The 27,446-nt window shown below is 40.5% G+C and overlaps 2 protein-coding genes across 2 annotated transcripts in view; one reads left to right on the forward strand and one right to left on the reverse strand.

The window, feature by feature from the left end:
* Positions 1–25,403, forward strand: part of LOC143330863 (general transcription factor IIF subunit 2-like) — a 38,504-nt gene extending 13,101 nt beyond the window's left edge. Inside the window, exons 5-8 of the mRNA XM_076747624.1 lie at positions 20,802–20,883; positions 22,551–22,650; positions 23,209–23,352; positions 25,275–25,403. Of these exons, the coding sequence (XP_076603739.1) occupies positions 20,802–20,883; positions 22,551–22,650; positions 23,209–23,352; positions 25,275–25,403 (455 nt within the window). The remainder of the gene's footprint in view (positions 1–20,801; positions 20,884–22,550; positions 22,651–23,208; positions 23,353–25,274) is intronic.
* kctd4 (potassium channel tetramerization domain containing 4) lies at positions 5,690–7,742 on the reverse strand. The gene has a single exon (XM_076747623.1). The coding sequence runs from the start codon at positions 7,470–7,472 to the stop codon at positions 6,696–6,698; it is 777 nt and encodes a 258-aa protein (XP_076603738.1). The 5' UTR covers positions 7,473–7,742; the 3' UTR covers positions 5,690–6,695.
* Positions 25,404–27,446: the final 2,043 nt, after the last annotated feature.

A 27,446-nucleotide genomic window follows, 5' to 3' on the forward strand; every position in this document is an offset into this window, starting at 1 on the left:
ATCAGAGTAAACAGGCAAGGTGTAACCATGGGAACAACAATTGCGTGACAGGGTAACACAAACCAAGTGCTTCAGCTTACATTAACTGCATTGGGCTTAGGTCGGGTTTGGACATAAAAACAGCAGCATGCCTGTCGGGTTCGGGTTGGGCCCATGTGCAGCCCAAGCCACACTCAAGTCTGGGGACCTGGGAGCTGTTGCCGGCTTTGCCCAACTGATAATCCATGGATTTTAGTTAATAAATTCACTCAGATACACAGAACGCACACCCCGTGCACATGTACACACATCTGTCATCATGTTGTGTCAAAGCATGCTCATTACCGCTTTCACACATACAGTAGGAGCAGCAGGGCAGGTTGGCTCTGATTTCCTCCTCCACCTCGTCTCTTTGCCACAGCTCTGCAGGAGACCCTCCTCACATCTTTTTCTATCTGATCTGCATTTTTTACCACCTGTTGTCCTTATTTCTTTCTGTTTGTTGAGCTGAAGTGATCAGATTATAAATGATTGGGGTTGGATCAGGCCAATATTGATCTTAGTTTTAATGAGTTATGTTTTTTCAGTCTCAGTAACAGCAAATGAATTTTGTTGTCGTACAGTTTAATCGGATTCATGTTGTCAGGTACAAGAGCAGTGAATGGCCTTTTTCTGTCCAATTTCAAGATACAATAAGATTAGATCAGATTTTTTGTCCTGTCGAAAAATACCTGAAATGAGGGAAACTGCACAGGGAACAGGATTTTTCTCACTTCACTGGCAGAATGCTTTTTGTTTTTGAAGAAAAATACGTTGTTCGAGTTCAGTCTGATACCCAGGATGCAAAAGTGTAAATGCTGCTTCAGAGGCTTCGTGTACCCTGAAGAAAAAGTACAGTTCTTAGAGAAGCACAGATGTAAAGTATCAGCCATTGGCAGCCTCAGTCTAAAAATATCTATATTATTGCATGAAAAACAATTCTCTATACTCACAGTTTCATTCTCACTGTCACCCCACCTCCCCCGCCTCTCTGCATCTGTTTCTCGTCTCTTTTTTGTGACTGTATAATGGTTGCTGCTGCCTCTTTTGTTTGAGCTGAGAGTGGAAGTGGAAGAGGCCTGACCTTCCCCTCCTCCTCTTCATCACCCCATGTCTCTCCTCTCCTCCCCTCCTCCTCTCTGTCATTTCCTCTCTTTCTGGAGCGTAAAGATAAAAATCCGAGGTATGTTAGTCATTTTTCACCACAGGACTACGGCATTACAATAAGAAAGGGTGTGTGTTAGAGAAAGAGTGCAGCATTTGAGCGTAAGAGGTAGTAGCTGAGTTTGCCTGGCAACAGGTGAAAAGACTGAGATGAAACTGTTGATCATAGAAGTATGATTGAAGTTTTTCTCGCTGCTGTTACCGCCTCCCTCCTTTTTCTCTGCATGCACCTTATGCCTCCCTCATCATCCAAAGCAGCCGTTTGATGAGGTGTGGATCACTTTGACCCCACGGCTAATGAGTAAAAGCAGTGATTGTCATAAAAAATGCATGGAGCTGATCCGCAAATTAAAAAAAGGCCTCAGGTTTGATGTTCACAGCAAAGCATCAGGGCTCGGTGATTAGCACCGGTTCACTGAGTTTCTCTCCTCTCGACACATATCCTTGTCACACATGGTACGTGTGCGTTGTATGTTCATTGTCTGTGTTTGTGAGGAGTGGGCTGAAGATGAGATCTGCCTGATGTCAGAGGTTGCTGTGGATGTATGAGTCATGATGGGGGTGGTGGCGGCTGGTCCGACCGTTTGACGGCATTGCTTGTGGAGCAGATGGTTTCAGTCACCATGGAGGGGGGAGCACAGTTAGAGGTACAGTGAGACATGCTGTTCATTCAAAGGTGGCTGATTGTTGGTATGCTCGGTAACTAAAAGGTGGTCGAGGAGACTCTTCAGTAATTTAACTTTTAACTTTTTCAACGGCTTTTCCACTCCAGCAAGGATAAACTCTGGAGGAGATCAATACTTTTTATTGTTTGGAACGATTAAATTTAAACATGTCCATAAATGGATCTTGACGCATCCCTGCTTCACATTTGGTCTGGCAGCGGCAACAGCGCTCACTGCCAAAGCAGCTTTTTGTCCTTTAATACAGCTATTTACACACAAGTGTTAGCCTTTTTTGTGGCCCAGTATAATTAACCTAATGACTTATGATTTTTTGTAGGTTAAATCTGTTATTCAGTCTGTGCTGCTTGAAGGAGCTCACAAGAGTTTTTGATGTGTGTTGGCACACACCAGACAGGGTAAATCTATGGATGCAATTGAGTTGCATTGTGGGAAATGAAGGATACATTATTTTTGGAGCTAAAAATGTGAATATTTTGGCCTCTGCTGCAATGATTTGTGTTCCTTCTTTTTTAAATTTCCCCACCTTTTGTGAATGTGTTAATAAATCGCTGGAGTGCCCCTTTGATTATATCATTATTAATTTACTTACAAAGTTCTTACTAATTTAATTTAGGGAGAGATGTTTGTACTTTTTGAACTTCCAAGCACACAGAGTTAACTTCAGGGCATTCCTGCATCACCTTACAGAGGGAGATTATACGCTATTCATATGTTTTGTATGTCAAAATTTTCATTTGTAAAGTAACTAGTAACTAAAGCTGTCAGAAGACTGTAGTGGAGTGAAAGTACAAGAGCAGAGTAGCATGTAAAGAAAAGACTCAAGACAAGTACAAGTGCCTCAAATCTATACTTTAAGCATAGTACTTGATAATGACACACATCAGAGTGCAATGCAGACAGATAAAAAGAGGTCCTCCTTGAGGGAAAAGGGCAGGATTTATCTCACAGACTGGCCTACTTTTAAAATACCAAATATCTGTACTGGAGCTGAGACGGTTTGATGGGGCTCCCCAAAGGCTTTTGCAGGTGGAGTTGCTGCACGGTGGTGGCAGTAAGCCAGTACAACTAAGTGCAAGTCATTACAGCCGGTGGTGTGAAGGTGAGGGCAGAGATGAGCATGTTTTAATTACCTTATTGACTGAACATTAATGTATGATGACATTGTGAGTTTTTTTTTTTTTAAACAAATCAGTCATTAATACAACATGGTATAGTAATTGCTTTGTAAATTCAATGAAGAAGTGGTTTAAAATGACCATACTGTATCATACTTCATCACATTTGATTATTTTGTTCTTTTATTCAGAACTTTCATACAATCAGAAACAGGTGTCTAACATCAACAGCGCTTGAGTTAGAAGACTCAAAACAGTAAAACTAGTTTTCTTTCAAAATCTAAGCCTTAAAGTTCCAAACAAGAACAACAGAGATGCAATAGAGGTGCATTATCGCAACTGACTGTCACTCAATGTTGCAGAATCAGGTCCGGACAATGTCCAGAGTTAATCTTTCACACATGTAGCATATTTGTCTGTGGTCAGACGCGTTCTCACTTACGGGAAATACTCTGTTTGGTTTAGGCGAGGGGTTGCACTGGGTAGAGTGTGCAGGAAGAGGACTGATCCGTAATGATTACTGTTTCACATTGATATCAATACGACATTTATTTGGACGCATTCGCCATGTCAACAAAAGAGTGGAAACCGATATACAGACAAGCAGAAAAGAGTACGAAGCAGCTACACTCCGTGCAATGTCATCAACACGCCCACTCGCTCGCTGTGTAGCAGGGCAGCAGTGCATACACTGTGAATAACAGTGTGTAAATACGGCTTACGGCTTCGCGGTGGAAACGGTATTGCTAAATCGCTACCGGTGGACACATTTCTACTGTTGGCATGGTATATACTGTCATACAGCTAAACCCTATGCATACTATGAACTTTTGAACTTAAATTTTGCACTTAAGCATTTAAATGGTAATATTGTATATATTATTTTTACAATAATGATAATAATATTTTATTGTCACTTTCTACTCATGCTTCTTGACTTGCAGTACTTTATTTTTCTACTTGCCATGTTTGTTGCTATACACCAAATCATAGAGGCAAATTCCTTGTATGTGAAAGCGTACTTGGCAGTAAACCTGAAACCTGAAATCAAAGCCCTGTATCAAATATCAGCCTGACTAGAAGAGCTTCAATGCAGAGGCATCAACATTATCACTTTACAGACGAACCTAAATAATGTTTTTAAGACTGGTGTTAAGTCTTAAGCACTTCTCATCACCCGCAGGATCACCGTTGGATGTGGTTAACTCTGCTGCACCTGTAGCCCATCAGTGATGTCAGGATGTGCAGACCACACCCTGAGTACACTTCTACATCGCGCTAACCGCAAAGAGAGAGTCTGCAAGTATTGCCACCGAGAAGTGGCTCTTCACTGATGAAGGGGTGAGGACAGATTTTTAATGTCCGTATCGCCAGTACAGTGAGCTCAGTTGTGTGAATGATTTGGACACTACCTCAATATTGAAAAATGTTGAGCATTTTGAGTATATGGAGTTGAGCACGTGCTTGTTGTTTGCGGAGTGTGTGAGAGATGATGTGATATCAATTAACATTTTAAAATGATAGTTGAGTCTCCTTACAACGGTGTCTGATTGATTTATTTTTTTTAAATTATTATTCCATTGAAAAAAGGTTAGTCGATAATTAATATTTTCAGAGTTTTTAATGGTGTATCTTATGTTTTGTTGCCGGTTGAAAAATGTTTTGGCAGGTACATTTTCTCAGTTTACTAGCCATTGGCAGATAGACCGAAAAGTTAATTTTGGACCCTGCGTGTCACAATCAAGCGTATATGTCATATGGTTAAGCAGTTCCTTCTAGTGTGAAGACAAAATACAGCCAAACAGGCAGAATTGCATTCTCTTTTGACCCATGCTCTAAATTTTGTTTACTTTATGATTTTATTTTTTTGCCAGTTTATTTCAGTTTTAAGTGTCGGGGGGTATACAGATAATGTGGGTAACATATATCTGAATATTTTAATTATGCCCTCTACATGAAAATACTACACACATTCTGAATGTCTATTCTCAATTGAAATTCATAGTCTGAATAAAACATTTCAAAATCCTTTTATATACTGTCTTGAATTATCTTCTCATAGGCCAAGCAAATTAGAAATGGATAAATCATACAAATAACAAAATCTGTCAGTGGCATTCATCTATTAAAGCTGCTTTCAAAATTCATCACCTGAAGTGGGTTTTGATGTGACGTCTTCATTCAGGGAGCAGAAACCCAGGAACATTACACCCTGTACCATTCTGACACCTAATATGTGTAACAGCATTGAATACGCTGCAGATAATGCTAATTTTGTGTCCCTGTGATCGTTGAATTTTTGCACAGTAGATGGTTCCAGACATGAAAATTAGTGTTTAACACATGCAGAGAATTGTAACAGCAGTAATTGTATGCAAGGAAAATGTTCTGATTTGATAAAGCTGAAAGTGAGAGACAGTTCAGTGTGTCTCTACCACTTTTTTCCATCAGAAAATTCTAGAGACTTGACACAAATAATGCTCCAGTCTGGCTCAGTGGGTAACAGTTACACACTGTACAGACTGTAAGTTCATGTGGGTCAGGAATAAATAGTTATGTTAATGTTCTATATAATTGATGCAAAGTAACTCCTGAACACTTAACATTACTACAAGCGGCATTTGACAGGCTTCTAACACCAAGCAATGACTCAGGCATTTCACTGTAAAAACAACTTTTGCAGATACACTTCAAAATACTCTCCAGTCGTTTCATTGTCACTTTTATTTGTAAAATATTCACAATGAAAAGTAATAGGCATTGTTGTGGCACTGACTTCACAGAGGCTCACAGCACTAACAAACACAGTTTATTTAGTGCACATGCATCATGCTAGATTCAAAGCCCTTACAATAATCACGGTTCTTTGCGCTTTAACTCAACTCACTGACATGATCTGAGAATTAGTTTATGTTGCTTCAGTCTGGGATGTGAAGTTTGTTACTTCATCCAAAACAACGATTAATGTGCTGTGGTTTACCCTTCAGGCTCTGGAAAAGGCTAATAAACTAAACACAAGCTATTAAAACAGCTAAACACGGTGTATAGCAACACACACACACACACACACACACACACACACACACACACACACTCACACGCACAGACTGTAGCTGAATGGCACAACAGTGCACATCACGGCTGGTTTTGAAGGCTTTTGCAGCCGTTGACAAAGCAGCAGAAGCAGTTCTTGTGCAGAAACAAATCCACTGATAAAGCTGTCGATGTTAAGAATCTCAGTTTGACCCTTTGTCCTCTCTAAGGAAGGATTCAGTGTTGGCTTGACTTCCCAAATTACAGAGGGGTACGTTTTGTGTGATATCTAATCAAATGCAATGTAGACATCATAAACACTCAGTTGGTCTGGATCATTCTGAATTCTATGAATACTAGCTTACAAAGCAGTGTAAAGGTTGATGCCAAAATGCCATTCTGTTGATAATGGTTGTTGCAAATGTTACCCCAAGCTAATCAAATTCTCTGTGTGTTTCTAAGCCACTATTGTGCAGTTGAGATGTAAACACTGTGAGACAGTCCAACCCCCCTGTTCTCCTTCTCCCACCCAATGACACATTACAGCTCTGCACATGTTATAAGATCTTCAAGCCAATATCTGATGTTAGCAGGGTGGATATGGAATCAGGCACTACTCTTTCCCCTTTCTGCCTCCCCCTCTCCTCTTCCTCCTCTGTTCCCTCTGTTTCCCTCCATCCTACTTGACAAAGTGCAGGGCCTCAGCCGCCACCACGGAGCCTTTGCTGCTGTCGAGGCTGGTGACCATCTTGAAGCCGGATCTCAGTGCTAGCATCACTGTTTCTAGTTTCAGACAGTCAAGTGTGCACAAGAATGTGCTGTCCTCCTTCAGTACGAGTCGAGAGCCCGGCTCCGACTTGATGAAGTGTCGGAACTGGATCACATTGGATGACACCACGAATTCTTCCGGAAAGCCATCCAAGCGGCTCTTGGAGATCTGCACCAGTCGCGCTTTGACTTTGTCGATAAAGATGGGGTCACTGCAGTACACCTTGAGGCCCTGCGACCTCTCATGGCTATCTGTCACCTCCAAAAATGCGGCTTCCCGCTGGGCTGCCCTTTGGCTTTCCCACTCAACCACGGCTTCCACCAGTTCACTCAGACGGTAGAAATCAGCCTCTCGTCGAAGGAGCCCTGCCTCACGGAAGTCATCAGGCAGCTGGAGCTCTCCGGTTCGGAGGTAGTTGAGCACATGGCGAAAAACAGGACCATCTCTATCAATGAACGGGTTGCCCATGGAATCAGTGTGCTGAACCGGCTTCTTACCATTGGCCAGCTCTTCCAGAAAGGAACCCTGGTGCTTGGCAAGGGTGGTCCGGTGGGCGGTGTACAGGAACCCCCCTACGTTGATGGTGATAGTGCCTGAAGAGGGCTTCTTGAAGCTCTTGCTGGGCTGCAGCAGGTCCGGGTTGATGTGCCTTAGTTCACTTTCCATCCTTCTGAGGTTCCATTCCATTCTCCAGTTACCCTCTCCAGCCTCAACCCAGCTTCCTCAAAGCTGGTGTGTCTGCAGTACAAGTCGAGTCTGTCTTGCTCTTCTTTTGGATCTGGCTGTGTGAGTCTGTGGTGTTGCTGAGAAAATGAAAAGGTGTTGTCAGCTGTCGTATAGTGGGAGTGATTGTGTTTGAGATTGTGTGACGGTGGATGGGTGAGTGCTGTCTGGCAGAGGAGCTACAGCGAACTGGGAGCTGAAAACAGACTGGCTCTCTGTGCTGCTTGGTGTCCCTCCTCTCCTCTCCTCTCTCTCTCTCTCTCTCTCTCTCTCTCTCTGTCTCTCCCTCCCTTTAGGAGTGGGTGGGCAGACAGCGTCACATTTAGGGAGGAGAAAGGGAGAATGAGAGAGCAGACAACCGAAGAGTACGGACTCCCGGAGCTCGCTCTTTCTTTTTTGCTCTCTTTCCCTAAATATCTTTGATAAAAAAGGTGCAGAGCAGTGATCTGGCAATTAGCACTAGCTGAGCTCCAGCAATTAGCACACACATGCACACACATGCACACACACATACTCGCACACACCCTCCTGTCACCAGATGGAGGGGTGGGTGGGGGGGGTTGCTTCTATAATTCTTGTGGTGTGAAACTGTCTCAGCTTGTGTGAGTCGGAATATGAAACTCCCTTTGCAGCCAAATCCATCTGTTTACCACACAGCACTAGATGTGAACTGGAATCTGTTTGAAAAGGAGTCCAGTTTAATTCAGGGCTTTACTGGCATGCTTTTTCTGTCTCATCTCTGGTTATGACAGGGAGAAGAATGCTGCTAGTCTTACTTATGTAAATTAAAGCAGCAGGGAATGCATTTACGCAAATATCCTGTTTTCCTTCTTGCAAGGTAACAAGCAGTCCTCTGTCCTTGTGAGTGTTGTTCATGCATTGATTGTGTGTGTCTTGTGTGTGTGCTGGCTTTGGGGTCCAGTGGAGGAAATGGATCAATTACAGTCAATGGTGGTCTGGTCATGAAGGACAGGTTTTGAATCTGCTAATGCTTTGGCCTGCAGCCCCCCTCGGGAACTGCACTAGATTGGTAATTTTGCTACAGATGCCTCATACCACCACTGTGTGTGTGCTTCACAAGGCAGTGTCTGTTCTAGTGCAACTTCAGATGTGCAATGCCGTTTGTCGAACATAAGGAAATACACAGAGGGCCTGTAAATGTAAAGTATGTCAGGATAATGTTTGGTCACAGAATGTGATGAAAACATAAAAATCGATGCGTACTCTGCAGATGATTGGATTTGGTGCTCCATGCCAACACTTTAGCATACTGGACACTGTAACAGGAAGGTGGTAACTAATGGCTTATAGTATCAAAGAATATGTGGCATAGTCAGTCAGTTTTATGTTAGAAGTGTGTATTAACTGTATTAACTATGTATATCCATTGGCGTTGTGAGTGTTTGGTCATTAGAGACTGGACACCTAAAAATCAATGGATCGTGAATACATGGTCTGGCTACCTCAGATACCACATGGTGAGTTTATGATTTTTTGAAAAACCCGTAATCAATTGTAGCTTTTTATCTTCCTACTTATCATACAAATCACTTGTTAGCTGTGTTTCTTGTGTTGTAAGTAATCGCCATCAATTTGCTAATTTTCATGTTTTTCTTTAAATTCCACCTTGTGGGAAATTACAGAACTTTGGGCGTAGGAGTAGAAAACAGTACAAAACAAATGCTCCTATAGTAAAAGTAAAAGTAGTCTTTGTGCTGTGTATTAACTTCTTATTGTTTCTCAAGCACACACAAACACAAATACGCAAACACCTAGGCGGACAGCATACACACTAAATTTATGTTTATGCACCATTCTGACCCCGACAGCAATTCTGTTGTGGAAATATTTCAGTCCAGATGGTTTGTAACCTACTTTAGATGTTTTTTTTACACCAGGGAGGCAATGGCAGTCAATTTGCATAATTTAGCAGCACAGGAGTCTGGCAGTGACAAAATACCTGGATTGTGGCAGTATTTGTCACTGCAGGGCAGCAGACACTCTGGGCTTCCTTTGCAGCGATGTTTGTGTATCTTAGACTACTCAGTGGCAAAATATTACTGTACTATTGCCGTATAATGGACAGATGATGACTTGGACGCACTGAACATTGCAGACAAGAGTAGCAGGGTACCGGGATGATAGATTAGATTAGATTAGATTAGATTAGATTAGATTAGATTAGATCTAGGGGTGCAACTAATGATTATTTTCAGTATCAGCTCACTTGCAGATTATTTTTATTTATTTATAAAATTGTTTGGTCTATAAAACCTCAATAAATTGTGAAAAATGTCCATCCAAGTTTCTCACTGTCCTAGGTGGTGTCTGTCTATCAGTCCAAAACCCGAAGATACTCACTGTATTACCAGTAAGGATGAAGTAAACCAGCAAATATTGACATTTGAGATGCTGGAATTAAGAAATGACTGATGATTAATCGGTTATATAAATAGTTGCACATTTATGTCCTGTAAATTAACTAATTGATGATTTGACCAATCATAATAGCTCTGATAAGATTAGATTAGATGGAAATTGAATGATGCCAGTGGGGAAATTGGATCGTTAGATTTTCAAGTAGTAATAAGATATGTTAACTGAAACTGGGAAACAAATGTCCGCACCCCTGCAGAACATTATTTATAAAATAACCGTATTAGAACTCACACTTGCAGGACTTTTTGTACATCATGAAAAGACAGTTCAGTAAGTTCACTCAGTCGTTTGGTAACAGTTGGATTTCTTCTTATTGTGTGCCTCAAACCACCAGTGTTTGATGTTGATCCACCCTCTCGGCACCCATGATCCTGCCTTTTTTATTAGATCATACTTGAAGCCTCTTCTCAGCAGTTCGTTCACATGTAAACAAGATGTAGAGCTGAAGGTGCTGTTCCGCACATCTGTTTGTTTAGCAACACAAATGGAAAAATAGGGCAATTTTGTATTTTTCATGCCTCATATTTATGAAACTTAAAAGAATTAAAGTTCAGAATGCTCCAGAGAGAAATTGAAGTAAGTCAAATGTGTGTTTGGAGGTTAAAGCTTACAAGAAAGTAGCAGTTATAAATATTACAGTAGGCTAAAACGACCCTATTCTGAATTGTATGTACTGCATTGGGCCGCCGCTGTGCCCACTGTGAAGCAGGAAGGAAAAGTGAATGATTTTAGTTTCTATCTTTCATTTAATTAAAATTTTATGTATAGCAGTTTCATCAGTTTCGTCCCAGACCACTAAATGTTTATGCATCTGTGTGCAAGATCATGAAAATGTTTCATTAAGACATAAAAGACAAAATACAATCATGGAAATCATTGCAGCTCTTTTCCTCAACAAACTAAATAACAATAAAGTGATGACACATAGACTTGTTCTGCTTACCAGCAACAAGTGTTAGATTTGTGTAACAGGTTGTCAACTGGTTGCACCTCAGACCTCGTGCTGATGGAAGTGCATTGCTTAAGGAATGACTGAAGATTCATTTGAAGTGAAACACTCAATTCCAGCACAGTGACTGCAGAAATAATTGATGTTGGTTACTAAAATGCTGCTTTTCATCCTGTTTGTGCATGTGTGTGTTTATCTGGGAGAGGATGCCAGAGTGACAGCTCTCTCTGTCTCCACGGCGATTTTCTAATCATAAGTGATTAGTGGTATCATCATCAACAACGCTCAATTGGAATTGCAAACGAGGCCAAGATGCAGCAGAGAGGATTGTGGGAGGTTTGACCTGCTTTCTGCCTCCTGTTCATTAAAACTGGCTCATCAAGGACGATCATTATCTTCAAAGTCAGTGACAGTCTGTTTGTCGCAGCTGCTGTGTCTCTTTATCAAAGTGAAGGTTTAGGACGTTTGAATTAAATTTCCCAAAATGCTGCTAGCAAGGACTCTCCTTTCCTCTTGAAGGTGGTGAATTATTCATAGAGCCGCTCTAAGAGCTTGTGGTGTAACATGGAGTCACTGACTGCTGTGAAGCTGGCATGGCAACCACTTAAAATAAGGTCTTGTACGAGCTCAGAGCTGTCAATCTCTTGCTTTATTCATTATGGAAGTCTATCTACTGTATAGATAGTCTGTGTGTGTGTGTGTGTGTGTGTGTGTGTGCGCGTGTGTGTGTGTGTGCTGGGGGTAAAGTTAATCTGATAGATCACGCTGGGTTTCAGTGTGACATAAATGTCACGTTGTCCACATAATTATGTTCTTTTTAAAATGCTAAATTTTGATGTTAATCTTAAATGTTACTACCAAATATGAGTAGTTAAGAAGTTCAATACAAAGTTTACATCATATGACTACAAAAATGTCAAGGATGACACAGTACATTTCAAGCCATATTTGCATTGTGGTCCTCAATGTGAAGATGACAAAGGTGTCTTGTGTCCAGGTAACATCAGACGACCAACAAAGTCAAGTCAGTGCAAGTCAAACATCAACATTTTTAATTATAGAAAAATCACACATTAATTATAACTTAAAAAAATGCTCTGTAATATTAGAATATACCATTTTCCCGTTTTGAAACCATGATGGACCATTTTGAAAAACAGTCAATGTGTTTCTAAGCGTGAGAGTAGACCTACAGGAGTCCACTCCGCTAGCATTTTTTTTTTACCTTCCTTTATTTAGGGCCCTATTAAATCCATTTACGTTTTTTCCAGATTCCGTTTTACTTTTTCCCACATTCCATGTTTTCCATTTTAATTTTAATTAATTCCCATGTTGTCATCAGTGTCTAATCATGTGGCCTTGCTCAGGGGCACCTCAGTGATAGTAATGAAGGAGGGGCAAGTGCTGCTTTTTATTTTCCCCAACCAGATTTGTTCCGCCCATCGAGAGGAGTTGCTTCTCTAACCTTTAGGCACCACTGCCCACAATTAAATTGCCCACCAGTTTTCTCTGCATTTTCTCAGCACTTTGATGTCTGTTTGTTTTGTAAAGGCGGAACTAATTCATGTTCAAATAAAAGCGAGTGGGCTGAATACAGTTACCGACATCGGAAAATCGCTTCAAAGTTAATGAATGGAATCATTAAATTTCCTTAATGAAGCAGCCTCTGGGCTTGGTAGAGATGAGCTGTAATAGAAAATTATATTTGGAGAGCCAATCATTGTCATGTGTAGACAAGGCTCTGTCACTACTGTGTGTGTGTGTGTTTGTGTGTCTGTGTAGGTGTGTGTAAAGGAGAAAGGAAAAAAGAATATATTTTAGCTTTTCTGATGCTTTTTACACCTGATGGAGTAAGGCGCAGACACATGTATGAAATTTAATTGATGTACTACATAGACATCTCTGGAGGGACTGATATATTCAGTGATGCTAATGGCCATGGGCCAGATGCATAAAACTGTGCGTAGCATCATGACTAAAAGTCTGTTTATGCACAAAGACAGAAAAGCGCATACTCTTTTTAATCAGATTTCTGAAGCCATGCATACGTTCAAGATTGATTTCCACTTTTACAGTTAGCAACAGATAAATGTAGGCACGTCATGTTTGCATATCAATACTGGTATCTGCTCCACAAGTTGTTAGACCTGTCAGTGAGCACAGTTGCACCAGTTGCATTGATAAGGTTCTCCAACAAGGCCAGACCAGCTGTCATTATGTTTTTTATAGCACCCGTATAATTAACCTGTAAACCATCATTAGCAGAGATGTCAGAAAGGTAATTATGTAGTTTACATTGCTCATATTGAAACAGAGTTTTGAAGGGCTTCATAGTAAAAGGTAATATGACAAGATCATAAATAAAATGCTGCCTCCAGTGTAAAGAAATGGAATGATAAAATTTGTCAAATCAAACCAAGCAGTGGTATTAAGTTGTAAATGTCTCTGAGCAAGTATATTTTCCAAGTTAAATGAGTGGGTCGACTGTGGAAACACAACACTTGTACAAGAAGAGGGTTTTTCATTTATGTCTTAGAGGCACATATTTATACTCTATTTTTCCAGTGTTTTGCATATTATTCATATTGTAGTCTTAAAAAAGGTCAATTTCTCCATACAGTTTATTTCCCTGTCATACTTTCTTGCTCGTAGCCAAAAGTATTTTAAGGAGATATTTATTCTGTGTTTGTCTGGTGCAACACAGTCAATAAACTATGATAGTTTCTTCCATGTTGGACTCTCTGGCTCTGCTTCCCCTCAAAGGTCAGCTCTGTCAATATGGTGCAAATTTGCAGGTCAAAGTTAGCCCACGGTGAACCTGATGCGAGAAATTTGTGGGGATTTACGTCCCCAACGAGGGAATCCCAATTAATTGGAAATCACAGGGGAATTTTTCCTGGCTTTCCCAGATATTTCTCCAATCATCCTCAGCCAAAAGTACCAGTTTCATTCTGTTTTACAGTAAATGAGCCTTTTATGGGCACTGTAAAGATGCTGGGTAGACTGCAAAAAGTCAGCAAATGAAATTGGCTAAAATTTAAAGAATGTAGAAGAAGTATGAAGATTTTTTTTTTTTTCTTTTTGAAAATGCCTGTTTATTTGAGGGACATTACTTACTGCATGTTTTTTGTGCATATGCATATGCCTAGCCTCACATCTTTTGAAAGTATTTCCAAATTATTCCTGAGAACTAAAACCACCTCAAACCAAGAACATCATATCTGTTATGATAACCAGAAGGTCACCAAGCTTCAATCAGATCTGAGTCAAGATGAGAGGAAAGAGGATGTTTTAGAGAAGCAGTGAAACCATCAAAAAAAAGGTCTTACTGGAGAGTCATCTCAGAGTGGGGAGAACCAGGGTCACATGGATATCCTGAGGCAGCAACAAGCAGTTCATGCGGTGGGTCAGATCTTGTGTTTGTAAGAAAGACAATGAATGGACCTTAAGGCCAGCAATCCTTAAAAATAAAAATCTAAGAACTGTTAGGCATTAAATTACAGAGCAGTAGCGTTCGTGGTGCATGCTGATGAGGGTCTACGACTGATGTATTTATTGCTCTCGTATATGTAGGCTTACTGTGTTTGTGGCTGGTACACATGTATGGTGGAACATAGCTGAAGAGGGGTCGTTTATTCAGAGACTGTGATGGTGGATGGAGGCCTGGTGGGCGGCGAGCTGTTTGTTGTGTTTAACATAAGGAAGGTCAGAGCTTTGAGGAGCAGATGGAGAGTAAGAGATGAGCATGGAGGGGGTGGACGAGTGACCTCCTCACCCTCCTATCTGTGTCTCTCTGCCTCTACTGTCTTCACTCTACCGTTTTTCACTTCCCTACTCTCAAAGAATTAGTTTTATGTAATTCCTTTAAATGCGTTTACATCTGTCTTAAATACAGGTTCCCAATAAGAGTAATTTATTAATGTAATCTGTCTAAAACAAAAGATGAGCAGACGTCGATCCCAAACGTCTGAAATCCACTTTCACTTAAATTCAAATAGAGCCAGAACAGTGCTCAAAACAGCCTATCCGTTTTGATTGTTCAATTCAAAATGTCCTGTAATATTAGAGTTAATTAGGCTAGCATAATGGTGTTGATGCTCAACTCTATCAGGTTAAAATTTCAACTTTTACAAAAGAAATTTAATTGGCCTGAAACCATGAGTTCATTAGACATTATACACACATTAAATGAGTCCTACAGCTGTCAGCGGTGTGTCATCACAGAGCTCTGCCATGACAAGAATAAAGCCTTGTAAATGGACCTGGTAATTCATACCTCTTCCCTTTCTGATGGTTTTCTGTCACCACAGGTGCTATAACATTATTATAGGTTGTGTTACATTGTTAGGTGATAACGGATGATATCACCCTCGACCGGGACCTGCATTTAGACTGTTAGAGTGTCAGGCTTTTTTAATAAATATTAAATTATGTAAGCTATCATGCCAAAATACCTGTACCAATCACATGTAAAAAGAAGTTGTCATGTTTCATATAACATTATATGCTATTTTGGGAAACATGCTTAGTTGCTTCATTGCAGAAAGTCTACATTTCTGTGCTGAGCCAAGAAATAGTTTGGCGCAGAACCCCCTGTGAAACCACAACTTATTGTTTTTACACTTCTGTCTTTGTACATATTAAACAAATGAAATATAAGGTGTTAATCGCTGAACTTCAGAGGAGCTGGCTGGCAGAGTTTGTTACCTTTGGATGGACCCTGGCTAGCTGTTTCCCGCTGTTTCCAGTCTTTTGTGCCAAGCACAGCGTACCGTCTCCTGACAATAGCTTCTTTTTTAAAGGACAGAAAATCTTCTCAACTACTGGCAGCGAAGTGAATAATCGCATTTCTCAAAATGTTAAACTTAAGTCAAACAAGGGATTTCACTTTAGGGGAGAGTGTCTCTACAGGGCTCATACGCCATGTGTGGGTCAGTTGTAAGTTTTCATGCAACGTAAAAAATCTAGATAGATAGATAGATAAAGAAACTTGGGGAAAATGATAGATTCTCTAAAATCACCCTGCAGTATCTCATAGATATTCATAAATGAAAACAGGAGCAGCTGCCCTGCGGAATTGAAATCCACCATGTGGCTGCTTTTCTTTATGCGATACAGAGTAATAACGTACTCTGCAGCTCTGAATGATAAGTGTGTAGGAGAATTAGGCTACTGCATGTCTGCTGAAGGTGTGGACCAAAACATTGATCTAGCATGAAGAGTTTTATAGTGAAGCCAACATGCAGGAGTCAACTATTTATCTCAAGTGTTCCTCCCACACACAGAAGCCTTGACCTACATGTGGTGTCCTCTCTCTCTATCAGCAGTATGTGTCTTTCTATGATTAGGAGGAAATTTCTCTCCAACATAGTGTCTGTCTGGATCCTGAAGAAGAAATGGGAAGACTTCAATGACTTTGGACCTATTTGACTGTAATTACTGCAGAACATGGATAGTCAGCAGTCATGTGCATGTGTACACACATGTTTCTTGTGTGTGGGTGTGTTTTTAGATGTGTTGCTGGCAAATGCTCTGTCACTCACCGGCCAATAATTGCACATAATTGCATCCATTTGTGGGAAAGGCAAAGATGGACATTAGTGAGATCTGTGACACATACTGCAAAGCGTTTCTTGCCTTCGGATTAAAGATGGACTCTTGATGGAATGTTGCGTGACACATGATGTCAGGTGGCTTGTGATGGTTACTATAGTGACCGTGCCAGTTGCACCTGCATTTGTTCAGCTTTGCTTTACACTGAATACATCAAGGCCGTCTTATTAAAGATGAGGCTGATGATATTTTGTAGCTTTGTTGTAGCTTCGCTGATCCCACTGCCTGACAGTTGCATCTGCAGCCAAAGCTTTGATAATGTATATTTTATAATGAAAATACTGAAAATAATCCCAAATACATACAGTATTTGGAACCTGTTCTTACAGATTGAAGTCATCACAGGGTAGTTCCACAGCGGGAGGTTGAAAAGTATTGAGGCACATTGTGGTTTTTTTCTTTTCATTGGGTTTGTTGACAATAAGAAAATACAGTATTAAGATCAGCCTTATCCTTGAAGCTGGGTCAGTGCAGGCATTTTTACACAGGACTTTTAATCAGGACAGATTGGGCTTTATGCTGAAATATATTCCCCTTGCGAAAGATGAGTCATGACTAACTACAGTAGCACTATGAGTCAAATTGCCACTAAAAACAAAAACTTTTTACCAAAACCAGTAACACTTAGATAATTGATAAAGTTAACATCTCGCCATAAGATAGGCAGAGTCTTAAGAGTTCACACTCAAAAAAGTAAGGATTTTGTTGGTAAGGAGAAGGGTTTTAAACAGTTCTGGATTTTACAGGGAGCCGGTGCAGAGAGTCCAATATGGGAGAAATATGATCTCTTTGCCTAGCTTTTGTCAGAAAATGTGCCACAGCATTTTGGATCAGCAGAGGAATCTTTAGAGACTTACTGGGGCAGACTGATAACAAGGAATTGCAGTAATGCAGCCTAGAAATAACAAATGCATGGAATAATATTTCTGCATTGTTTTGAGACATGTGCCTAATTTTTGCAATATTACTTGTATGAAAAGGCAGTCGTTGAAATTAGTTTCATGTTGACATATACTGATCGAATAAGATTCCTTACGGAGATGCTGGAGGCCAGGGCAGTGCCATTTAGAGTAACTGTAGATAATGTACAATAACTGGAGTTTTGCTTGAGTTTAACAGCAGAAAATTGCAGGTCATCTGGGTTTTTAATGGCCAAAAGGTATGCTCGAAGTTTACCCAACTGATCGGTTTCATCCGGCTCGATCAAAAGACGTAATTAGGTATCATCTGCAGAACAATGATATTTTATGGAGGATACCTTAATATTGCCAATAGGAAGCATGTAGAAGGGGAATAGAACTGGTTCAAACACAGAACCTTGTGGAACTCTCTGACTAACTTTGACGTGCATGGAGGATTTATCTTTAGCATTATAGGGAATTCACAGTGAACCTGTGAACCCACTATCAACAAGGTAATCGAGGTGTGAGTGACTAGTGTTTATTTAGTCTATTAAGGCCTAGCATTGAATTAAATGCCAATGGAAGTACTTCCTTAAATCTAGCTACAGCGCTATCAGATTGACATGTAGTGTCATATTTTTTGCCTAATAGTGTGTAGTTCAGAAATAGCAAAGTTAGATTATGGTCTGATAAAACAGGATTGTGTTAAAGGTTAAAGGACAGTTAAAGGTTTGATTTCAATGCCATACAGCAGAACCAGGTTGGGGTTTTGGTTTAAACAGTGAGTGAGTTCACAATATATAGAATAATTTCTGGTTTTTGTTTTTTTTTTTCCCGAAATTTAACCTCCTATTTCAATCATAAATCATAAAATAGTGACTTTACAGGCACAACTTGAATATATAATTAATGAATGAAGAAATGCTTTGCTGCCAGTCGAAATGCCTCATGTGCATCCAGTATCCGACCAGTGAATTACCCTTAAATTTAGCTGTGGTTTGATCTCTACACGTTCTGAAGAGAGCTTTGTCGCGTGTGTGTGGATGCTGTTAAGAGACAACATGCAGAGGCAAATATCTTTTACTTCCTGCGTTATACGACGACATCAATAAAACAATAAAAGCACGAGCCAGGGGAATATGCATCCTTGTTATTATCTGGACAGTACATCACATTATCTGTGGAAAAACAGACAAGGGAACAAAAGACACCAGAGAGCAGCTGATGCTGACTGACAGGTGATCCTGCTGTCTCCGCGTCATCAGAAACTGACGTTGCTTCAGATGACGCGTGAGAGCAAGAGACGTTATTTCCTCATGTCTTTTCTGTGCATTTCTCCCCCATGTTTGAGGTGGGAGCGACCGAGACAAAAAAGGGAAAGACGTTAGCGAGAGAAGCGTGAGGACGAGTTGGCATGTGTCCCGAGAGGATTTACTAACTCCTCTTTTACAAGATTTCACACGCGAGGATCCTCAACTGTTTATGGAAACTGTAAGAGAACGTTAAAATAGGTTTGACAGCCTCTCTCCCTCGTCCACATGTCATCTAGGCCTGTCAGTCTGTTCATTATCAATTACTCACAGTCTGTTTGTTGACCTCTACAGCTCTCTGTAGACTTCCTCTCTCTACTCGCCCTTTGAGTGTCTCTCTCTGCTGGTTTTGTTAACTGATGGGTGTGAAATGTAGCGGCTTCTCAGACCTTTTTATGAGTCCAGATACAAACAATGCCAAATCATACAACAATGCACAATAGACAAAGCTGTTGCCAATATAACGCCAACGCTCACCAACTGGACTGCACCATTCCCTGGACAGTCGATTCAAAATTTGCAAAGAAAAAAGAGGAAACAATGAAAGCGGATCCCAGTACTGATTGGAGAGGAGCAGAAGAGGCATCAAATGGTTTCGGAAAAGGTTGTGGGTTGGACAGTTGAATAATTGGCAGAAGCACCTTATGAAAGAACAGCTTGAAAAATAAATGCAATAAATTAAAACTCAGAAATGGTTGAAAATGTCACATTAAGAGGAGAGGCAGAGTTGTGAATGGTTTATGCAAGGATGACTTGAAGTAGTGGAGGAAGTATTAAGTGTTACGTAAAAATACCAAGACCACAGTTTAAAGTCCTGAATATAAAAATCCTACTTGAGTAAGTGTACAGAATATTATCAGCTAAATAGTCCTCATTCAGTAGAAAAATCCCTGATGTTATTTATGGTTTATAACATAATGAGATTGTTCATCCTGATGCACAGTATCACCTCACAGCGCTGGTGGAGGTGAAGCTGTTTTTAATAACTATATATACAGCTGGTTTAGTCCAGTGGTTCTCAAATTAGTGGTCGGGCCCCTCCAAAGGGTCACAGGATAAATCTGAGGGGTCATGAGATGATTATTGGGGTAGAAATGAGCAAAAGGGGTAAGTTCTGTTACTCAAATCTGTTCTAGCTTTTTTGTAAAATGTTGGACAATTTTACCTGTTTTGAGCAGTTATTAAAATTAAAACCATGCAAGAGGTTTAGAGGGTAAATGTCTTTGGTACAACCGCTGGTTTAAATGGTTAGATAAATACATGAGTCAGGTAAAAAAGTCCAGCTTCTTCCACTCCAAGTGGTCATATATGCAATATATTGTAGAGATATTCATCATTATTATTATAGAGCTGTGGGGGTATGTCTGACAAAAAAAAGGTTGCCAACCACTGACATATGAGCATTGTTAAATGGAACATGCCAAGGGGCCTCAACCAGACACTGTTTTTTTGTAGGTCAGAAGCCAAAATGGTTCAGAAACTCTGGTTTAATCTATAGTATGTTGTATTTTCTAAGCTTATCATGTTTTTGAGGGTTGTTTTTTTTGGTTTGTTTTTTTTCAGATAAAAGTACAATATTTCTCTCTGAAATGTGGTAGAGGTATAACGTAGCATTTTTGGCTTTGACAGCAGATCAGTTTGAAATATTGCAGGGAGTAATAGAACAAGGAGGAGCAGCCACAGTGAGCTGCAGGTGACAGGCTGCTAACCTCCAACTTCTCAGCAAGGTAACAAGCTCCTGTCAGTTTCACTGTGCCCTGCTGTCTGCAGACTCATGGCATGTGCAGCAAAATTAGATCATGGTTTCTCACAGAATGATGGGAAAAGGCCAGCTATTAAAACAATAGTTGCTGCCCCCATAATTATGTGACTTGTAGCATTAAACCGCGTTTACTGCCACCAGTAACTCCAGGTGTTGCCAAATGAACCAGGACTGAAACCTAAATAAGTCTTACAACAACAGAATGTGGACTTTCACTGAATCGAGTTTTACTTTTTTGTTTTTTCCAAGAACCCCAGTGTGTGTGCGTGCGTGTGTCTGAATCATGATTGAGCCACTGAGTCACTGTCTTTGTTGTAGATGAAATCAGTCTGGAGGGGATGGTGGTGCACAGAGCTGAATGCAGACCAGTCGTCAGTGACAACTACATGAAGCTGAAGAAGTGAGTGAACTTTGAAAATGTTGATCCCAAAAATTGTGAATTTAAAATGTTATTGTATTGTTGTTGCATTGGACTAGAATAACGGGACATCGCAAAGAATATATATATATAAAAAATAATAATAATATTGTTATAGAAAAAAGCACAGCAGTTGTCACTGGCATAACTGGGATAACAACATAGTATTTAGAACATGCTAACTACAGTTTTCCCTTCAACTTACACCCCTCAAAAAACTATCGATGAATAATTGTTAAAACGAGTGGAACGACAAATAAAAACAAATAAAACAGGACATTTCTTTTCTCAGCTGTACGGTCGGCTTTTTTTCACCCCGGACAACACAAAGTGCTGTGAATTAATTCAGACGGGGTCAGAGAAGTCGCGACGTGTTGACACGCTGCAACTATTTGTTTGTGTATGCTGAACACTCAAGTCCACTCTGCCTTTTCAAATGGTTTCTGTCTCCTCTTCACCGGAATCCGTTATTCCAGCTAGTTAGTGGAGGGTATCGCTATAGCAACCGCATCACTGTGGCAGATGCACTGCTCCAATGCAACCCAAGGCAAACACAGTGCAGTTTGCTTTAGCGTGTGAGGCCGCTTCTGTGTCAGCCATCAGTAACACACATAACAGGACATCATTTAAATGATGGACGTGACACGACATAAGCTCTTTTCTGAGACTGTCTTCATCAAAAAAACAGCATGTTTTTCAGATTTCTGTGCTGATCATCTTGGCTGAGATTCTCCTTGGACATGGCAGGGTGGTGCTGTGAAGTACTGTAGAGTACATACTGAACTTAGATTTGTCCAATTGTGTTTTATTTGTGGCTTGACAAGGAAAGGCTTCAGTTTTCACTCCAGTTTTGTAATCTCCCATTTGGATAGCAGCTGACAAATGTCCCTGCAGGACATTATGTTGTCGTGGCTGTGTGTGTCCGTGTGTGTGCGCACAATACAACAGTTTTGGTAGGAATTTCACCACAAGTTCCTACTGTGTTCAAAGTGATCATATGTAGCACTTTGCCGTATAAATGTGTGTATTAAAGAGGAAAAACAGGACAGAAAAAAGCATCTCAGTGCTTTATATATGATTCAAATCATATTTGTTAATTAGGGAAAGATGTGTGTTTTTCTTCACTGATTGTCATTATTACTAAGTGTTTTGTATTCATTTGTGATGCAATCAGTTTTAATTTGGTGGTTATTAACATATGGAGGAGGAAATGTGACTCATGAAAGACAAAAGAAGCCTACAGAGATAGAAGTAGATAATAATGCTTCGGAAAGCTTCACTAATGGCTCCATTAGGATAACTGTTTATGGTTAATTTATCATGAATATATCAGGTAGTTATGGCAGGAAATCGGGCAGCTTCAGTGCTTTGTGTTTAACCTTTCTTCAAGGCTCATAATGTTTGTTGTTTTGTGTGGTCGTCAAGTTGAATAAAATGTGATAAATGAAATTCAACTAAAAATAAATGGAAAGCAAAATATCTTTGGATAGAGCAGCTGCCATCACTCATTCGGTCAGTTCTAACTCAAGGTGCTAACAGTGTTGTCTCTGTGCCAACAGGCATGTCTGTCAGAAGACATCAAGTCAGATCACAGAAAACACAAATCAAATATCCATCTGTGTGTGTGTGTGTGTGTGTGTGTGTGTCAGGCTGCAGATTAAAGAGTCCACCAAGTCTCCACGTTTGTCGCAGCAGCTGGAGAGAGCCATCACAACCGTCTTCAAGCCGGTGGCCAACCACAATTTCAATGTAAGAACTAATAATAACAAGGCTATTGTTTGGACATTGGTTGAGACATTTGGAGATGTCTTCTTCAGTTGTGGGACAGTTGTGAGCTGCATTATGGGAAATGTAGAATCCAGAGTTTGGGGATGGATTTGACCTGTAGATATCTCAGCCTTTGCTACTTTGATTTTGACTTTTGTAAGTTCGACAAGTTAATGAAAATGCAATACGAAATCACTGGAGTGACCCTTTTAATGCACAAACATGGTCAATGCAATTAACTACAAGAAGCACATTAACCGGGTCAAAATAAGAAATTATATGTTTTGTGAGTATTAATGTAACATCAGCAGCTTTAAAAAAGCACAAGCAAATATTAACTGAACATTTTGAAAAATGAGGGATATTAACTGGACATTTAGACATGTGTAGGCTTCACAGGTGTTTTTTTAATGTTTCTGTAGATTGTGATCACAGTGTGACATTAGAATCAAACCAGAATGGTGGGATGTTTGGTAATATTACTGTGTCGTTTCTATTATCATTAATATTAGTAGCAACTGTGTTCCTTCTGATTCTCAGGTGCTGCATGATAAGAAGAAGAAGCTGGAGGGGAAGATGGTGAGGGCTGAGCGGCAGGTGGTGTTGGACATGCTTTTCTCTGCCTTTGAGAAGCACCAGTATTACAACATTAAGGACTTGGTGGACATTACTAAACAACCTGTGGTGAGCAACACACACAAACAAACACACATAAAAGAGACGCACACAACGGTATAGCTGGAAAGACCAAAAAAACAATACACCTGCCCACCATCCACCTTGCTTTGTTAAATTTGAACAAATCGCCCACGGCATGACGTTCATGCCTGTTCACACTATCTTTTGTGGCTCAAATTTGGGCCAATATGTGTGCATGTGTGCACGCACACACACATACACACAAACATGGGATGAATCGATACAGCGCAGTGGATTCGTTCCAGCTCGCAGTGAACAGCAATGTGTAGGTGCTGATGAGACCTCGAGGTCCTTCTCTCCCTCTGATTGCATCTGATTGCATAACCATCGGCTGAGTAGGAGTCAAACGCCGCAATACACTCCACACCATCATTTCTCTCCTAAAGCACTTGGCTAACACTCAAATTAACTGAACTAAAGTAACCGAAATGCCCATTATGAAAAAGTCTTGAAACACATCATCACTGTTATTCATCAGGTGCAGTGGGCACGTCTGAACAAGCTCAACAGAGACACCCAGTGGTGGTTGGAGAGGATGATCCCTCACACACACACAAACACACACACAGCCCTGCTCAGTATTCAACATTACATTTGTGTAGGATTGATGCCTGTTAATGAGACTAAACAGTACTGTCTGTGAATTGTGTACTGTCTAATGCAGTGTGAGCACAACAGGAAACAGGAAACCACCGTTTAGCATACAAGGAGTACAAGCTTGGCCCAGGCATCATGTTCAATCTCATACTTCCATTGAGAAAGCAGACAGACTGTCAGATAGTCTTCAAGTCAGCTCCCTGCAGCTGGTTAACTTCTGTTTGCACAAAGAGTGGAAACAGGCAGGAAGCACCAGAGTCAGCCAAGAACAAATCTGCCTCTGGAAAACCACGGTGTCATTTTTACACCTCAATTTTTGAACAGATTAAACCACCAAGATGTAACGTGTTAGTGAGCTTTGGAGGTGCTGGTAGGTGGATTTTAATACCTGTGAACAGAGCAGCAGTCCCAGAAATATTCAGATCTTTTACTTGTGTAAAAGTAGCAATACTGCAGTGTAGAATTACTCTGTTCGAAGTCCTGCATTCAAGTAGTAGCATTGAAATATACTAAAAGTACCAAAAGTAAAATTATTCATTAAGCCATGTCAGAATTAAAACAAATGCTAGAAACAGGGTCAAACAGCTACCTTAACTCTGTGCCAGTGCTTGGAAAGTACATGTGTACATTTACTCCATTACTGCACAATTTTGATGTACTATCAGTATTTCCATTTGATGCCACTTTTATACTTCTACGTCAGTACATTTCAGAGATACACATTGTGCTATGTAGTAGATAAGCTGCTTCTTTTACAAATTTAGAATAATACAAAATCTAAATAAATGACACATCATTACAGATTGAGCGAGTCGGTGGTGTATAAAGAGAGTCGATCTTCTCAACTGTCAGGAGCAAATCTCCCAAAATCACCAACTGTTCCCTTAAAGCAACAGTTTAACATTTTGGGAAATACCTTTTTTCTTTTTCTGGTGAAAAAGATGAAATTGATATGTCTCTCATATCTGTCCATTAAATGTAAGGGTACATCCAGGAGACAGTTAGCTTAGCTTAGCATAAAGACTGGAAACAGCTGGCCTGGCTCTGTAAAAAGGTTATGAGTCAGACTATTTCCTGGCAGTAGCCTCATATTTAACAGAGAGGTATGAGTAGTATCAGTCTTGTGTCTGTCAAGTCAATCAATCAATCAAATGTCTGCTACAAAGTGAATAAGCATATTTCCAAAAATGTCAGACTGTCTGTACACCGTAAAGACTGAAGTGATTGTCTACCTGATACTTTCTACACAGGTGTAATTAGGTCTGTCAGTCATACACAGAAACATAGCACACTCCAATCTGTTTCCACAGACCTACCTGAAAGAAATCATGAAGGAAATTGGGACGTACAACAACAAGGGAGCTCACAAAAGCACCTGGGAACTGAAGCCAGAGTACCGACACTACCAGTCTGCTGAGGAGGAGGTGCCGACCGCGTAGCTCCAGCCAGATCCTCCGAGCCTATTCGCCGACGTCGGTCTCGCCACACGGGAAAGAGCCGAGATTCAGCTGCTCAGAACTCACAAAGGAATTCAGGGTTTTCATCGACTTCCTGAATATGTCGAACAGAAAATGCTGTTTGGCACATATGCAGGTAGTGTGTGATGTTTTTGAGTTCATTTTTCTTTAGTTGCCATTATCACAGGCTAGAAAGGTTCGCTAACAGCACAGAAATAAACACACGTTTGTCACAGTGAAGGAGTTCTGAGTTTCTGGAAGTGAAGGAATGAATAACCGGTGGAACGTGGATAAAAACCAATCTAAAATGCTGCTCTGTGATCTGTGAAATGGAGGACCGTTGATATTCTTTTAAGTAATGATCATAAAAAACATGATCAGAAACAGTTTAACTTCATCACACCTACACCACAGCTGCTTCCTGGTTGGTCGAAGGAAGTCAGTCACACGGGCTGAGAGGTGAATGGGTTTGTGTGTGTGTGTGTGTGTGTGTGTGTGTGTGAGTGAGTGAGTGTGAGAGAACAGGCAGCTGTGTGATTGATTTGACTGGTATGATTCAGTTTTTATGGAACAAGCGCTTCAAAGCTGAACATTCATGATACGCTTCCATGTAGGATTTAAAAGGCCGTTCAAGTGTTTGTGTGCATGTTTCAGCCCACGAACTGTAAGTCACACATACCTCACATAATACTGTTTGTTTTCCAAAACATACTGGACCGCAGGCCACCAGCGCTTTCCCTCTGTTTCCCTGCATATTCCAAACCTGTTTGATTTAGACCAAACTTTTCTTTCATCGATGATGAATTTCAACAGCAGCAATGAATCAGGAAAACAAAGATTGAGTAAAATGCCTCTTCAACACTGTGTTTACATTCAACAACTTAAATTTACACTTAAGACCCAACATAGCAAAAGGCCACTACAAATACATAAACTGCCACGTGGGCCATCGAGCATTCAGCATCACTGAATTCCTGAACATTTCTGACAGACTCGTTCCAGCTGAGGAAAAGTGAAAGTGAGGACTGAAGGTGTGAAATGATGAGGACTGCTGACCAAAAGCAGGAGACAGGGTGGACTGGCACCACTGTATGAATTCCCAACACATGTCTGGAGGAGCCGTTTGATTTGTACTGCATTACTGAAACGACTCAGTTTAGGGAAATGAAGCCTAAAGAGGCGTACAACCGACTGTAAGTAGCAGGAGAAGAAGTATTCAGAGTCATGTGTCAATCGGGTAAGATTTGGACCATCATTGGACATACTCACCAATTTCATTTGGCATGAGTGGAGTAGGATTAGCAGAACTAAATTACTTGTACTGCCAGACCGAATGTCACTGATTTGCACTGAATAACTGCAGATTGGAGGGGGGGGACAAAGAACCCCAAGATGCTGTTTTAGTGACATGAAGTTAAACATGAAACATTTTCAACATCAGCATGATTACTGCATTATTTTCGTTTTGTACAATTGTAGAGGGGAAAAGGAAATTTCAAAGCTTTATAAACACTCTGCTTCAAGTTTTATCCCAATAATCAGCTGCCTCGCACTCTGAAAATAAAATAATCGATGCCCACAGAGCAGGAGAAAAAGCATTTTCACATAGATGTTCTCTCAGTCTGTAATGTAATCAAGACAGTTAATGGCTACAATGGAGGTGAAGCTGATGTCTGGAAGACCAAGAAAACTTTCTGAGTGAACTGCTCAAAGGATTGTTAGAGGCAAATCAAACCCCCCTGTTTAACTGCTAAAGACCTTCAGGAAGCTTTAAGAGTCTGAAGTGATGCTCCACTTAAGAGCATTTAAACAAGCCTGATGCAAACTGAAATACTGTGGATCAGCTTCGGTTTGACTTGTCACAAGGGCCGTCACGTCACTCTGCTCTGTGGTAATGTGAATAATGTCAGACTCCTGTCATTCTAAAGTCAAGCCAAAAGGCCCCTGTTTGAACGTGGCTGTCAACAATTCAATAAAAAGTAAAGGATTAGTCATCGTCTCACAAACATACAGCAATACTGAAAG

This window comes from Chaetodon auriga, chromosome 13 (genome assembly GCF_051107435.1).
Source record: "Chaetodon auriga isolate fChaAug3 chromosome 13, fChaAug3.hap1, whole genome shotgun sequence".
Classification (NCBI taxonomy): Eukaryota; Metazoa; Chordata; class Actinopteri; order Chaetodontiformes; family Chaetodontidae; genus Chaetodon; species Chaetodon auriga.

Coding starts and splice junctions, on each gene's coding strand:
- kctd4 (XM_076747623.1), bottom strand. CDS start 7,472: ATGGAATGGAACCTCAGAAGGATGGAAAGTGAACTAAGGCACATCAAC.